At 37.3% G+C, this 15,320-nt stretch overlaps 1 protein-coding gene across 2 annotated transcripts in view; it reads right to left on the bottom strand.

The window, feature by feature from the left end:
* The window catches only part of astn2 (astrotactin 2), a 649,131-nt gene that overhangs the window by 255,483 nt on the left and 378,328 nt on the right, over window positions 1–15,320 (bottom strand). For both annotated transcript variants that reach the window (XM_088614565.1, XM_088614566.1), the window contains one exon: window positions 8,028–8,178. In XM_088614565.1, the coding sequence (XP_088470691.1) occupies window positions 8,028–8,178 (151 nt within the window). The remainder of the gene's footprint in view (window positions 1–8,027; window positions 8,179–15,320) is intronic.

The raw sequence follows: 15,320 nt of genomic DNA, 5'->3' as shown, positions 1-15,320 counted from the left end.
GAATTCATTTGACAGTTGATAAGTTATCTTACAGGCCTCCACCTCTCTCCACAGAGAGATCAATGTGCAGGCCAGCTTTGACAGTGGACAAGGAAAATTGGCTTTCAGAATAAGGCGACACAGGAGCCACAAATTTAACCTTGGAACAAATTGAGTTGCTGGTGCTTTTCAACAATTTGACCGCACACTATCAGTCACAGGGAGGAATTATTTATCATTGGATTTACAATTTAAAATGAAATTGTTCAAGGACCTTTTATGTAAATATGCAGAGAGGGATTGGGAGGAGTTATTAAGAAAGTCTGACAGGCATAATTGAAACTTAAAAAAGGTGAATGTCACTGTGCAAGTCTGCCAGTTGAATTGCCCAGAGGTATACATCCAATTTGAGCTGAACTCCTTGGCACAGGATCTGCACAAACATAAGAGAAACTGTAAAGGGGCATGTGAACCAGCTCTGCATTGTGGGATTTTAGGCTTCATGAGAAAAAAAATCGCTGCGAAGAAAATCCAAAACAATTCACCTCTGTTTTCTTATTTCCTTTGCTGGTGAAAGTGCTGAACCCGAGTGAACAGAGATTTAGTCGGCAGACCATGTAGTTCAGAAAGGGCTATGATCTTATCCAACACATCTGAGGATGTTACACTTACAGTTGCCATTATGTTTCTGTGAAGGTCAAGAGGTGACTATGACATGCAGTTCTAAAGACCACAGCAGCATGGAGAGACGAAGACAAGGAAACCAAGTAGATTGACAGCCTTGAACACATACTGGAAAGCAAACTGGAATGTTGAAAATGAGTGAAGAGTAAGACACATGTCATAAAGATATTTTACTTTTCTGTGTACATGTAACTTAATGTCTAGTTTGTCTGTTGCTTAAGAGTGAATTCACTTATCCAATCTTTAAGCATGATCAATCTTTCTACACCCTTAGTCATACAGTACCAACAAACCTCCATTTAGAGTAGTATGTTCATTTTCAGAGGGACAAACAGTAACTGCACAACAAATGCAAACATATGAAGTGTGGTGTTGAAATCACACAGTGAGCTCTCTTTAGCAAAACAAGAGGGCATGTCTGTAGTCACGTTTTCAAAAGAGATATCCATTAAAACCAAAGCAAAGTTGCTGTAACATAACATGATAAGGAATACGAGTGCAAAAATGAAATACCAAAAATACCTAGACAACATAAAATAAGACCACTGCTCACAGAAAAGAAAGAAAAATGTCTGAAATGAAAAACTGTACATAAAGTTCCTTCTCAAGGTCTTAACCTACTTCTGAAAGACATGAATATAGCTGAGAATAAAACAGCAATAGAGAAATGAAAAGTAGCATGTTTTAAAATGTTAAAAAAAATAATAAGTAGAGATAAGGGCATTCCAATGAGCTTCTATGGTTGATCACTCCTCAAAACATTACTGTATATACTGCACAACATTTTCCAGTAGAGAAAACATTATAGTTCCACACTGTACGAAAAACATATTTTAATGTTTTTTTTAAATGAAAGAAGTACTGTGTCTGTTTGAAGTCACACATAATTATCAACTCCAGGACTTGCCTGTTCAGCCATTTACACACAGGTTATATCAGTATACTGGCCAATTTCCCATGGCACACAATCATACAATCTATCCCAACTACACAAGGATTCAGTCCAAGAGACTGGAGGTGTAAGAGCCAAGTAAACATTCTGTATGTGATGAGCTGATTAGTTTCAACTCAAGCCCTCTCCCAGGCTTCTACCGTCCATACTTTAGAAGATAATGCAACGGCACATCATTCTCAATCAAAATTGCCTCTCTGGAGGACTGTGATGCGAAGAGGTTTATGCAATAGTGTGCCACACGTGACAGTAAGAGCACTGTAACAGCACATGTTGCCACCCTTACGCCTGTCATTTTTGTATCTAATTTTTCAACTGTGCACTGATCAGAAAGTAGCACTTCCTTCTTTTCACTTCTCTCACTCCCCTGCAAAAACAACATCAGGGTATCAGCTGCAGAGACCCTGTGACATTCTCTTTTTAAAGTTCCACATGTCAGTATGACCCTGCTCCACTGAAGCACAATTCCAGCTACTGACTGTCTCCATCATGTTAAGAGGACACAATGCCTATTTCAACTTTCAGACACTGGATACAAAATCTCCAATAATGCACTATGTTGCCTTAAACGTTTTTTTAAAACATTGTTATTTTAGAAATGATTTGCACTTGCCCTTTTCTGCTAGCTCTAGGTTGAAAAAACCAAAAGCCATTAGAAATAGAGTTGAGAGGATTAAACTGCAGACTACAGATAGCATTTACTCTCTGAATTGCACTACTGTGACCTAATATACAAATTACTCTTAAGGAAGTTACCAGCTTGCTTTAAACATCAGAAGAAGGGTGGATAAGATGGTTCAAGGAGTCCTGAAGTGCGGGCTGCATAATTTAGTATCTTTTTTTTCCAAAGAATTAAATGCCACTTTATGAGGTCACTCAATAGTATTCCTACAAACTCCTTGGGGAAAAAATATATCTGATGTAAGCGATGGTTTGCCGCAGTTGTCTACAGTATTTACTGTACCTACATGTTCTAAGAGGTTTAGCAAGTGTTTGCAGGACAGAATTTACTAGGTGCTCTGTTACAGCACTGAGAGCTTCCCTTTCTTGTCTACATTCACAGCGGAACAGGAATTTAGCTTGGCAGGTATAGCTGTTGGAGGTGTGACAAAGGCAGTGCATACCTCCATCCCATGTCATTTGTTGTTCAATGGTCCTGTTTTGGCTTACCTATGTGAATCCACAGTTTGTCCTGGTTTGTTGTGGCTCCATTTTGTATCGAGTTACAGAACGTGGCCGTCTCTTGGCTTAAATAGAGGTTGCTTGTCAATCAAGGGGAGCTGAGGGCGGAGCCTAGGGTATTAAAGCCCAGCACTGAGGGTGGTACGGTTTCTATGTGGGGATTGTTTAATTGTGTTCTGGGCAGTTTCTTTTGTAAGTTAACAGAGGTTAATTTTTCTCCTTTATTCTTTTTCTTCCCATTTCTAAAGTTGGCTACCCTGAAGATCTGTTTATTTTTTTATATAGTGATCTTGTGAAATTAAAAACAAAAACTTGCTAGGTGGTTCACAGGAGGTATGGAGTGTCCACCTTGAGTTATTTCAAGTCAGTCCCAGGGCACAGGTTAAATCTGAACTAAGATACCAAACTTCAGTAAAATATTTCAGGATAAACCAGCTTTATGACAAAAATATCATGGCTTGTAACCAGTTTGCTTCATACATGATGAAAAAATACCAATAAAACAAGTGGTTCTATTTTAAATTAAAAAAGATAAAATTGTTTGAAATTATTAAAATAGTGGCATACACACTGGTATAGGACAGGTGCCTTCTGCCTGTGCAGATCAGACAGGCTGATTTGTCCTGCAGGGCATTCAAAGCGTGTTCTGACTTCAGTGTGAAAACACTCTGCAGTCAGCCATCACCTACACTCCACTCTCAAATGGTCATTGCAATTGAAATTTTGATTCAGCGCTTTAATGCATCCCCACATAAATAGAAGAAAAATAGATCAAATTAAATATTCCAAACGAAATGGAAAAACTATTACCAGACTCTATTATTAAAAATAAAGTATAGATTCGAATGAAAACAGCAGACTACAATCTTCTCATATGGAAATTGCACTAACTGGCACCTCGGGTCAGCTCCTTTATGTTCAGCCTGGAGTGCAGAAGAGATTGTCTCTCTCCTCTGAACTGGAGGGCAGGTACAGGCTGCCACACTATCAAGCTGGGACTTGATTTTATCAAGCCTGGCAAACTGGTCCTGATCTACAAAGGCTCACATTTCCCTGGAGACCACTGACTGCCAAGGTCTGCTACATATCAGCTGGTTGTTTTAGGCTGACACAACAGATTTGCACTGAACCGTTACCCCTCCAGCCTATCACAGCTGAAAATGAAATCCTGGCAAAACCACAGGTTCTATCACAGACGCATTAGTTCACATAGTCCAGATTTCAGCCAGGTGCTTCACAAGACAGAATAGCACAGTTCAATGTCCTGTCATGCTTTGCACGAACTGTGAGACTAATAAAAATATCAGGCTCAGGCTTGTTAATTAAAATAAAACAAAGTTTAATTACTAAATCTTATTTAGATATACTTAATAAAAGGCTTTAGTTTATTGTTCAAAACATTTGGTTTTGATTTTGAATTCAACAGGAACAGTAAGTTCAGTTCAGTCATTACGGACTGTTTATAGCCATAGTATGGGAACTGTTAACATTTTTAACTAGGAACAAGTAAAGGTTTATTCCATGCTGAAAAGAGATGAAAAAAAACAACATTTTGAAGGCTCCACAGCCAAAATGTTAATTTTTTCATCTCTTTTCAGCATGGAATAAACCTTTACTTGTTCCTTTGCAGCCTTTTGCATGCAGACGCATCTCCCTACTTACATTTTTACAGAGAGTTACTCTAAAATGAAGTCTTTGACGCCTTGTTCAAAATCTCATGATAGACAATGTGTTCTGGGTACTGGCTTAATTGATCTAATTAATGTAACAATCACACTTCTTAGCATAGAAGCTAGTGAAACTACCAGAGAGTGACAGGCTCTTACACTGACAAGCTAAAATAACCAAAACTCTTTAGTTTTAAAAAGAGAAGACTATGAAGGAACCTGATACAAGTAATAAAAATCTGTATTGCCATATTTGGCTACTAGGTTCTTATATCACAATATTATTTTGATTAATTGACAAGCTTAAGCAAAGGAGTATTTAAAAATCGACAACTTTAGTACTTCTGAAGCTGGGGTGTTACCAACAGTGGTTCCAATATGTATATATTTCTTTTTGTTAATACTTTTTATCAGCACAAAACAGGACAGAACAGCCAAAGCTATGGACAAATTATCTTCATTTCCACATGAAGATTATATATACAAAAAGTTTCCGGTAATTATTTTTATACTTGTGGGAAATGTAGTGGCTGGAATGCTACCAGATACAACTATGCACACACAAGGACAACTTAGGGAACCCACTAACCCAGGCAGCCACTCTGAACCGTGGGAGGAAACCAGAGAAATTTCACACAGACATAAGGAGAACATGCCCTAGAACTGTGAGTAACAATCTGAAACACCACACCCCTACGCTGTTGGTATTTGCCAAACAATCTAAAAGAAAAGTTCTGCCATATCATTTTCCTTCATCTCACTCACATGTACAGTAGCAATCTGGCCATGGATTACAGTCATAAGACAATGCATGAAAAAAGTATCAAACTGTACATTGGCTTTCACTGAGTTCTGCGCACTGGAAAAAATAGGGCTGAACACATAAGTGGGAAAGTCAAAGATGTGCCGTTTTTATCTCCAATTCAGGAGATGTTCGGTCAAGCATGCAGGCAGGAAGGAAATGTTCAAAAATTGCCTGGAGGAGCACGTTAGAGAGAAATAAGATGCTCTGGTTTGTGACACATCAATTATTCCCCTATTTTTTCTTTTCACAACTTGGTTTAATGTCAAATGCTGTCAAATATCTAAATACTGTAAATAATAGTCAAATATATTTCCAAAAGAAGGTAGCTGACCCAACCATGCTCTCCTCTCTTGTAAACCTAGGAGCATCAGGTGGCTGTACTGTACCTTTCCATCTGTGCTAACTATAAGAGAGCCCGAGATCAAATAACTGCAATAAAGAAGGCTTACTCCAGTATCTTGGGAAATACTTCCCACAAAGTGCTGAAACTCCCATTCAAATCAAATGACCTGTTCAATATCAAATCCGTTTTTATTTTATGACAAGACGGTCTATTGCTAATTTTAGCATTCCAATCATCTCAAAACCCAGTAATAGTAATAGAAGAGACGGATTTATCACATACACAGGTCAATCCCATTGCACTAAGCCAAACACATTTTCCTGACCCGTTCAGTTTACTTACTCAAAGGATTTCCTCTTGGATTTAAACATCTTTGCCCAGAGGCTCTGCAGATCATGCGTGCTATTCAATAAATATAGGGCTGTTCTAAGAGAGACTAGGTGTGTGGGATATTGAGAGCAATCCTTTTTACATCTGAAGTGCTTCTCCTGGAAACAGTCTCTATATGTGTCCAGTGCTCTTTTAGGTAAATTAGAATTTAAGGATAGTTTTATTTATGTCACAAGGTATAGGATACTATCAACCATTTTATATGTAGTTCTTTTTTACAGTGTTTCAGCAACATGAGGTAGTCAAGGTTCTTTCATTGATCATTTTACCTTTAGGATGTAAGCCTAAAATAATCAGATTTTCTTGTAAATAAGGGCTGTAATACAAGACAGCTTCAATTTTATTTGAAACATGATCATGATATTTTACTCATTGACGGTTTTCTAAATTTTATTCCTGAAGGTTATACTGTATAAACAGATTTTATCGACGGAATATATTTTCTTCCCAAAATATATTATGTGGAGAAAAAAAAAATGGAGGTTTGGGAGAATTTGTGTTGCACAATATTGCATCTATATTAAGACTCCTTTGTATTATACTGTTTATATGACAGCTGTATTTTTTTTATTTCTGAGATTATTTTTATACCTCTAAATCAAAAAGGAAGTCTAATAAGATTATCAATCATTTTTCCCTCACTTGCCTATGGCAGAAACAGTTGTTGTGAAAATGTCAGGCTGTGCTCATCCAGTCCTGAGCTAGAAAAATTGAGCTGTCTATCAAAAACAGGATTTCAGTCTCATCAATTTAACTGGTTTACGACTCACACCCGCCTTCTTCTGCTCTACAGCTACTGATCTGCATTCTCTGGGACTATAAATTCCCAATCAAGGGGTATGCATCATTACCGCCTGCCTTTATTTATCTGCCCTGTTCAGATGCAGTCTGGGGTGAAACAGAACAAAGTTTAAATCAGCTTTTTGGAGAAATGCCCAAAAGTCAACAGAATGATTTACATAAGCTGGATTCCTGAGGCCATATCTTAATTCTTGATTTTCCTTTCTGCAGTTTTTCTATGGACTGAAGTTCATTATAGAGGGAGATTCTGAGCCTAAAATACATTGAAAAATTTGTTCTAGGATGAGTTGACCATATTATCGCCTATTCCTACTCATATAGTGTACTAAACTGCAGTCTATTCTTATACTGGGGAAAAATAAAAGAGTGGACTAGGGTAGAATTTAGAAATCGCAACACCCATAAAGGAAAACTCTTAAACTGAGAGAAGAGGGTCATTTTATAGGCATATTGAAAATTAATAACTAGAAATACACTATACTGTACATGGAGTAAAAGTAAAAACTAGAAGCATCTCAGAGTACAGTAGCCGCCTAATGCATTCACAGCGAAATCACAATCCAGGAAAAATAAATATGGCATCACAGGCCTAATCACCGCTGCTGTCAATACTACAGTACATTGCATTATATTACATTACAAGTACAAAAGCTTAATGCATCTACAGCGACGTGCAATTGGAACAACACAGGTCGATACAAGATTCAGGTAATAACCAGGACTCCACAATCCCAATGACCTCTGGCCTGTACATAATCAGCTGTCGGAATCACTTCAGTAGACAATAGAGTACAAATTCACCACAACAGCTAAGGGCACTTCAGGTTCTTCAATCCCAACTCATTTTACACTTATATACCTAGAGATGACTCACTGAAATGAACCTGAAAGTCTAATTGGAAATAGAAACTGGGGTTAGAACTTTTTTTTCAGGATTTATGATTCATGTTTTTACTTGCTTTTCAAAGAAGAGGCAGCAAGACCAAAACCAAATCGAAACTGAAGGTACAGAACATGGAGAGAAAAACCCAAAAGGGCAAGAAGGAAGATAATCACACAGGCTTAGAAGATTATAGGAAGTGTTTGATCATGCTGTTCCAGGTTGTCTACAAAACAAAATGGAACCTGCCTAGTATTAGTATTAAAAATATTTTTACAGGAGGCCATTATTTTCAGCGTCTGAAAAGCGCATCCCAGTATGGTTGTTTCCTGCATTTCACTTACCATACAGCCTGTTGAGTCCACCCTTCGGTCTGCAACGCACTTAAAATTTTTCCTGCATCCCCCGTTGTCTTTGGAGCAGTCCCTCACTGGGCCGAACGAAGCCAGAAGGTCATCCACACTCTCAAAGTATGTGGACATCATGGCCTCTTCCCTGTGAAAACAGACAGAGAGCTGTTCAGATTAATACGAGTTAAAATACCCCTCAATGATACTGGAAACTGTGGAGCATCATTATCAAGTACTGTACAAGTATCCAGAGATCAAACCACACACCACTACCTCCCCCGCACATATGTTTTTAAAACTTACAGTAATTGTAAACGTTCCATCCCTTGTAAAACTTCACAGCAGGAAATTAAAATAAGTAACCTTTGATGGTAAGAAACGTCTGCTTCTGCATCTATTATCGAAATGCATTCTTGTATTAGGAAATGTGATACCAGAAAAATTAATGACCATTAATAGTAAACAGAATGCTGATTTTTTTTCCAGCCAATTAAATGATGGAATACACATGTTAAAGAAATCCACTGCATTTGAAAAGAGGTAGCTAAATCTAACCATTTAATTAATCTATACAGACATCATATTAAGACGAAAAGAGAAACAATATAAAAAAGGGTATTTAATTTTTAACAAAATGGCAGGAAAGGTTAGTATCTGTAAGATACAGAGCTCGATACCGAGCAATGTATGAAACTACAGCATCACACTGAATGCCTGATAGCTAATGCAAACAAAACAGACTACTATTTGGAGCTCACACACCATTCATTAAGGAATGATCAGGATCAGAGTACAGCCTCTGCCAAATGTGAGCAGGTGACTCTTTTATAGGCTACTGACATATCTGACCATGATTCCCATTGAAAAAACTGGCACTGCCAACGGCTGTGTAGGCTCTTATTAAGGGTCTTTTGATATGCGTCTCTACACAGGTGACTGTCTTATTCATGGGGAATTAACCAGCCATTATGATGGTAACAGCAAGTTGTTAAGCTACGCTCAGGAGCATGCCAAATGTGCCAGCTGGGAGGGCAAGCACCACATAGCTTTACCATAGATAGATGTCACACAGACTTTTGGCTTAATAAGAGAAATGTCCCGTAGCGCCCACAGGCTGTGAGTGGTGGGACATCCAGTGGGCTGATTCAGCCAAAGCACATGGGGTCCCCCCCCCCCACTTCCAATGACTCCACACCCCCAGGGAGAGATAAGTGCAGGTTCTCCACATTTTAAAACTAGCAACAATCTTAAGCATGGTGTTTACACAGTACGTGACATTGGAGGCACTTTGTTATTTTTAATAAGGATCGTTAAATTACTATGACCACCTGACAAATTGAGAAACATCTAAAACTACATGAAACTATCATTTTAAATGCCATGCATATTTTCCCTTAATCTAAAGATTATATTAAGAATAACTAAAATGTATCAATATTCATTGCTGATAAAGCATAATACAGTTCACACGTCATAATAGCAAGAACAAGAAGAAGGTTCCTAATCTACATCTCACTGTGATTCTGCAGGGCTGCACATTGCTATAGTGTGTTATGCCTTGTGAATTGGAACTCTGCAATTTTGTGTTTTCCGGCTGGATCCCTTTATTTTCTTTCCAGGCACAGTCAATTCCCAAAAGTGCAGGTTTGCATTACTTTCCAGTGTTTTGCCTTTCAAGGCTCCTCCAGTTCTTACAGCCTCTAAATCCACTCATTACTACTGGGTGCCAAGAAAGCAGCCAGAGAGCTTGTAAGGTTCTGACACCGACGTAAACACCTTGACTCGCGATTCTGCCTGCTGGCACTTAGCCACAATGATGAATGATGCTTCTGTCACAAAGATCAAGTTTCGGCCCACTGCTCGCTTTAAATGGCTTTCATTCTTGTTGTGTGCCAGGAATGATTTGACGTTTAAGCTTTCTTGTTTAAAACAACATTAAAAAAAAAACTATTGTATAAGTAACCTGCACAGGAGAAGTGATCACCAGAGATTTCTGAAAATGCAAGAGAAATATAAATTATCCACAGAGCACAGAAATCTATCCATAATCATCTTTCATATCACAACATTTTGAAATTCTGTTGGCAACATTATTATTCTTTAATTGTTGCTGACACGCATTTATATCTGTTGCAGTGAGGGATGAAGTGACATGATTTTAATGTATTTAATCATTTTCTGGTCTGCTTACAAGTATACTTGACAAGTGACTCATGTTTGGGTCGGTTACTATAGGGAATTCCAAACATGTGAGAGGAACAGATTGCTAAACCTGTTCTATTTTTCTAAAACTTGCAGAATACTCATGTGTAGTTACCGACTAATTATCACAATAATTATGTATGATAATTATGCAGGAAGGATGTTCCAAAGAGAAGGCAGTAGATGTTTTTTACTTACAAATTCTCCTACTGCACCTCAACCTTGTGCAGGTTCTCCTTTCAGCAGAATGCAGTCCTTGAAGGACCAATAAACACAAGCATAACTTGAACAAGGAGAGGCAAGCTTAACAATCACTCCCTGTGTACTTCAATGCCATCTCCTTCTACAAAAGCACAGTTAGATTGAAATACCCAGAAGGCTGTTTCATCCAATATTTATGATGCGCTCTTCACCTCTCCCAAATCATGCACGAGCAGTCTTTTTAATTATATTTCCTCGATTTTTTACATTGTAATATTCTTTCTGCACACATATATATATCTTTATGTGTTATTTTCTGTACATCATTCTAATAGAACACAAATGTATTTTATTTACAAGTTATATTTTTAACATCTTTAACAAACACTTATCTTTGTGACGCAAGGGGAGAGAAAAACTTGCATTCCAACAAAAATCATGATTAAATTAAAGGTCTTTTAGCAAAAGCTCAAAAACCAACCAAATATCTCCTAGTTAATTAAAATATCTAGAGGAATTTCCAACAGTAAAGTCTGATCTTTCAGACTGTAGTCTCCAAATCAAGCCGTAACTCAAAAGCAGTCCTAAAAGACTGTAGAAACTATTGTGCTCACTATGCAAGAAATCTACATTCATTGCCAAGACTGTAAAATTTAAATAGATAACTCGATAGTTCTAAACATCATAATGCCTCAAAAATAAAATTTAGGAAGCATTGATGTATTTTCAGAAACTAAAAAAAAGGATTTGGTGAGCTGGAGAGTAACAAAAAAGGCAAAACTAATTTCTGAATGGGACGACATCCATCACAGGCTACACACCCACAGATTGGAGATAGCAGGTACAGTAATTCACACAGCAGGTTTGTAGAGAGTGGGAGAAACATGGAGCACATGGATAAAATCCACACTGAGAAAAAACATGCAGATTCCACATAGAAGGCTTCTCACAAATCAGAACCCAGAAACTCTGAGACAGCCACATTAATTCCATTCTATCTTTCTTCCCCCCATTAAAGAGGAACTTGCAAATGTATCTACAACTAAATCTGTAAAATATTGTAGTGCTGTACTCAGTATAGTAAAGGTGCCCAATCAGTTCTTATAAAAGACGAAAACCATCATGACTTATTGGTCAGAAGACTCCTAACAAATTGCTCAACTGTGATCCTACAGCCCAGTCCATGTGTGCTGTATTGGTAATCTCATCAGTCACTACATAAGAAGGGGAACTGTAATTAATTATGCGATGAGAAGACAAATGTGATGATTTATTTGTGCAATTCCATACATTGATGCAATTAATGAAAAGTGTTCATCAAAAAGCTTTTCACAGAGTGAATGAGCACAAGAATATTCCCCTGGTGTAATGGATACCAGCATACTGCATGTAACTTATTTTTCACAAACTGCAAGTTAATTGAAGCACATTCAAAAGATTACAATAGATTAATAATTAAAATCATAAAAATTAAATAAAAGATTGATTCTTGAAAGAGGGACTCTGGAATGTCTGCAATGTGCCACAGTGTAGGACTGGAAAAAGCATTTGCAGGCACTAATATTCCCCTGCTAAACACTGACCATTGCAAGAGACATGGATTTGTCAACAAGCATACTAAACAGTGAGGCAACAGTATCTCAGCAGTTGAGATGATTAAGGTATTGCGATGGTATGATTGTTTAATAAGTTACTTTAGAAGAGGCTATATCGACCTCTTCATACTGGAGGACTGAATAACAGGTTAGAGATCAAAGACAAATCTAGACCCTATTTATAGGTTTCCCTTAAGCCATCAATTTGTAAAAGTCTTGAATCACAGGTGTGTTTTGATCAAGTTTATAACCAATTAAGTCAAGAACTGCAAAGAGTGGTCATTGAGAGCTACAGGGTATTGGGATTTGCATTTCAAATTATGTCTAAACTAATTAGTTGAACAAATCACCTACCTCAGTGCCAAAAATGAAATTGTCTCATTTTTAGAAATTCATGATATAAGGACAACTCAAAAAACAACTGAATGAAGCTGTCGAAGATCAGGACTGGTAAGATCTGGAAATATTCCACTGGACTTTGATCTGAAACATGATTTGGAAACCACTAATGATGCATTTTGTTCCATCAGAAAACTTTCTGAAGTGTTGTTCCACTTTTATTGGGTCAGTAGATGGAGATAAGTAAATAATGCAAATTCCTTTGTGCTTTAAAGCAGCTAAGACCTTGGCAGGTTTTCAAAAAAAAAATCAAATTTTACAAATAAGCTAAACTTTCATAAATCTTTAATGCAAAATTTTACATTGGCACTCAATTTTACATTTTAACATAATACAGCACAACAAACAAAACAAAGCCATTTAACATCAGTGTTAACCCAAGGTCCTGGAAACTGATGAATATGGCCGTCACCAGGGACACTCCTGGCTAAGATAATGATTACAATGTACTTTATTTTATGTATGCACCATGGAGAAACAGTATGGGCATTTTGTATGCAACCTCAAGCAACATGAGCCTCACCTCTGTACACAGTAGGGAACGGTACTAAATTCTGTGTAATATCTGCCTGGGGAGATGGAGAGGGTGATTTGGTAATTAATGCACTGTATGAATAATAGATGGTGCTTGGCTGAACACTCCAGTAATGCGACTGTGAGCTGGGAGTCTAATGAAGTTGCTGTCTGATAAAGAGGTCAGGGGTTGGATGTAGAGGACTGACTGCCTCTTCCCCATTGGCATTGACATCAGACAGCAGTTCAAAAGCTTGAATGAAGTGGACATTGAGGCAAATAAAACGTATTCTGCCTGTGGGGACATGACTGTGGAAGGAATGCTTGGCTAAAGCTTAGGAATCGCAGCAGTGGTCTCATTTAAATCGGGACCAATCACATTGTGTTAACGACAGATTCTTCACAGAGAGAATCTGACTACTATCAAGTTTTCTCCTTTGTTTTGAATAAAATCTCTGACTCAAAATCTGTTTAAAAGGTAAACCAGGAATGCAGACAAACCGGCAGAAACAAAAGTTCACCTGGCTTTGAAGTTGATGGAGGACTTGAGATGTCCATGACAACCACTCACCAGGAAAGGAAAACAATTAGATGGATTGCTAGGAAGGCCCATCTTCAGCCTCTACAAAACAGGACAAAATGTGTCTTTCATTCCAACAGACATACTGTAGAATGGGGCTAACACAACAAAATGACTTCAGTCTGTTAGTGTCTAGCAACACAATAACACATCTGAAGGTAAACAAATGTAGCCTCCAATAAAATTCAGGAGTGTCATAGATCTTTAAGAGTTTACAACTCTTGTTTTCAGGGAATAAAAGTATTTAGGAAAATGTTACTTAGCCTTGATAAGAAAAGGTAAAGACAGATATTGATGAATAAGGGACTGTTCCTTCTTGTCTTGTGTGATACAAGTATTAACTCTCTACTAATTATTTCAAATGACGTGTACAGTACTTCATCTTTTGGTACTAAAGAAACAAGGTTAGATTCTAACAGAAAAGAGACTCATGCTTACATGATTCAGGGATTAAAAAATAGGACCTAATAACTGCAGTTGCTGTAGTAACCACAGAAATGTCATGATGTATCAAAACCCTTTTGTACCTCCTCAAAGCCAACATTTTTCAGCGTTTTCTCAATCTTTCATTTATGTACAGCTTACATTTCGTGAGCTATTTCAGGATTTTTCCCTTTTCTATAAGACCATTGAAAGCAGTGATCAATTTAAGTCAATACTTTTTCCACCTACATTTGTTATTGTTACACTGCTCATATCTAATTCATTTTTTCTTATAATTTCAACAGTTTTTCACTTTAAATGTAATTCTTTGTTAAGAAAAGATGCTTCTTTAACATTATGAATCTTTTTTTATATACTTTGGGTTTAAGCAGCATCAGAGAACCCAGATGTTTTTATTTACGTTATGCATTAGTTGAATTTTAATGAAATCTACCTCACAGATTCTGATAAGAATATTATTTACCACAGTCCTTGATCCTTGTTGTCAGGGCTGAGTTTGAGGAAATAAGCAGAGAAAAATATAACAATATCAATATAACACTAAGCTTCAGAGCAGTGCAAAGGCAAAGCTCTCTCACTCCAGACATCCATTCTACTGTATCTCAGAGAAACATGGAGTCCACCATTGATAAGAAATGCCTAATTATCTGTATAAATCTGAACAAACTATGGCATTATGATAATACCTCTGTGTTTATTGTTTCAATGCACAGAGACGTGGCTCCTCAGTCACATGGACATCAACACCTAGAACTAAGCTCTGATATTCATCAACGAGACTAACGTGAAGGGACAACTGAAATAGTGGCAACACAAATAATCCACACAGCTACATAGTACGACATTCTGAACCTCTGCATGATGAGAACAGATTCTCAGGCCCTTTAATAAAAAAAAACAACACTACATGATTATTGTGAGCTATTATGTTTCTTCCCTACAAACAATATGCAATGTAATAGCAGAAGGTGAGCAGCTGCTTTGAATGTCTATCATATTCTTTTAACTTTGACGGATGAGAAATGTAAGGGAATTTAATTTCAAAACGTTGAGACAAAACTAAAACAAATCCCTTGGAGAGATCTATGTACTCAAGCTGAAAATCGCATGTCTTAAAAAATCATCCTTTTGCTCGCAGCTTTTCTTTTTTTTATTATTGTAGATTGAAGTGAATGGACATCATATTCACCTCCGCTATATGTGGATGTATGACAGTGAGTAATCTGAAAGAAAAGCCACGCTAAGCCATGCAGAAATTTAGTCCACTTAAATTCTATTTTAGAGCACTTGTGAAGAGAGCATTTGAATAAAAATGAAATATTATAAAGTTAATGTTTTCGGTACTTGAGCTAT

This window comes from Lepisosteus platostomus, chromosome 21 (genome assembly GCF_059453375.1).
Source record: "Lepisosteus platostomus isolate fLepPlt1 chromosome 21, fLepPlt1.hap1, whole genome shotgun sequence".
NCBI lineage: Eukaryota > Metazoa > Chordata > Actinopteri > Semionotiformes > Lepisosteidae > Lepisosteus > Lepisosteus platostomus.
The sequence above is the reverse complement of the archived record's forward strand: the minus strand, read 5'-3'. Positions and strand labels throughout refer to the sequence as shown.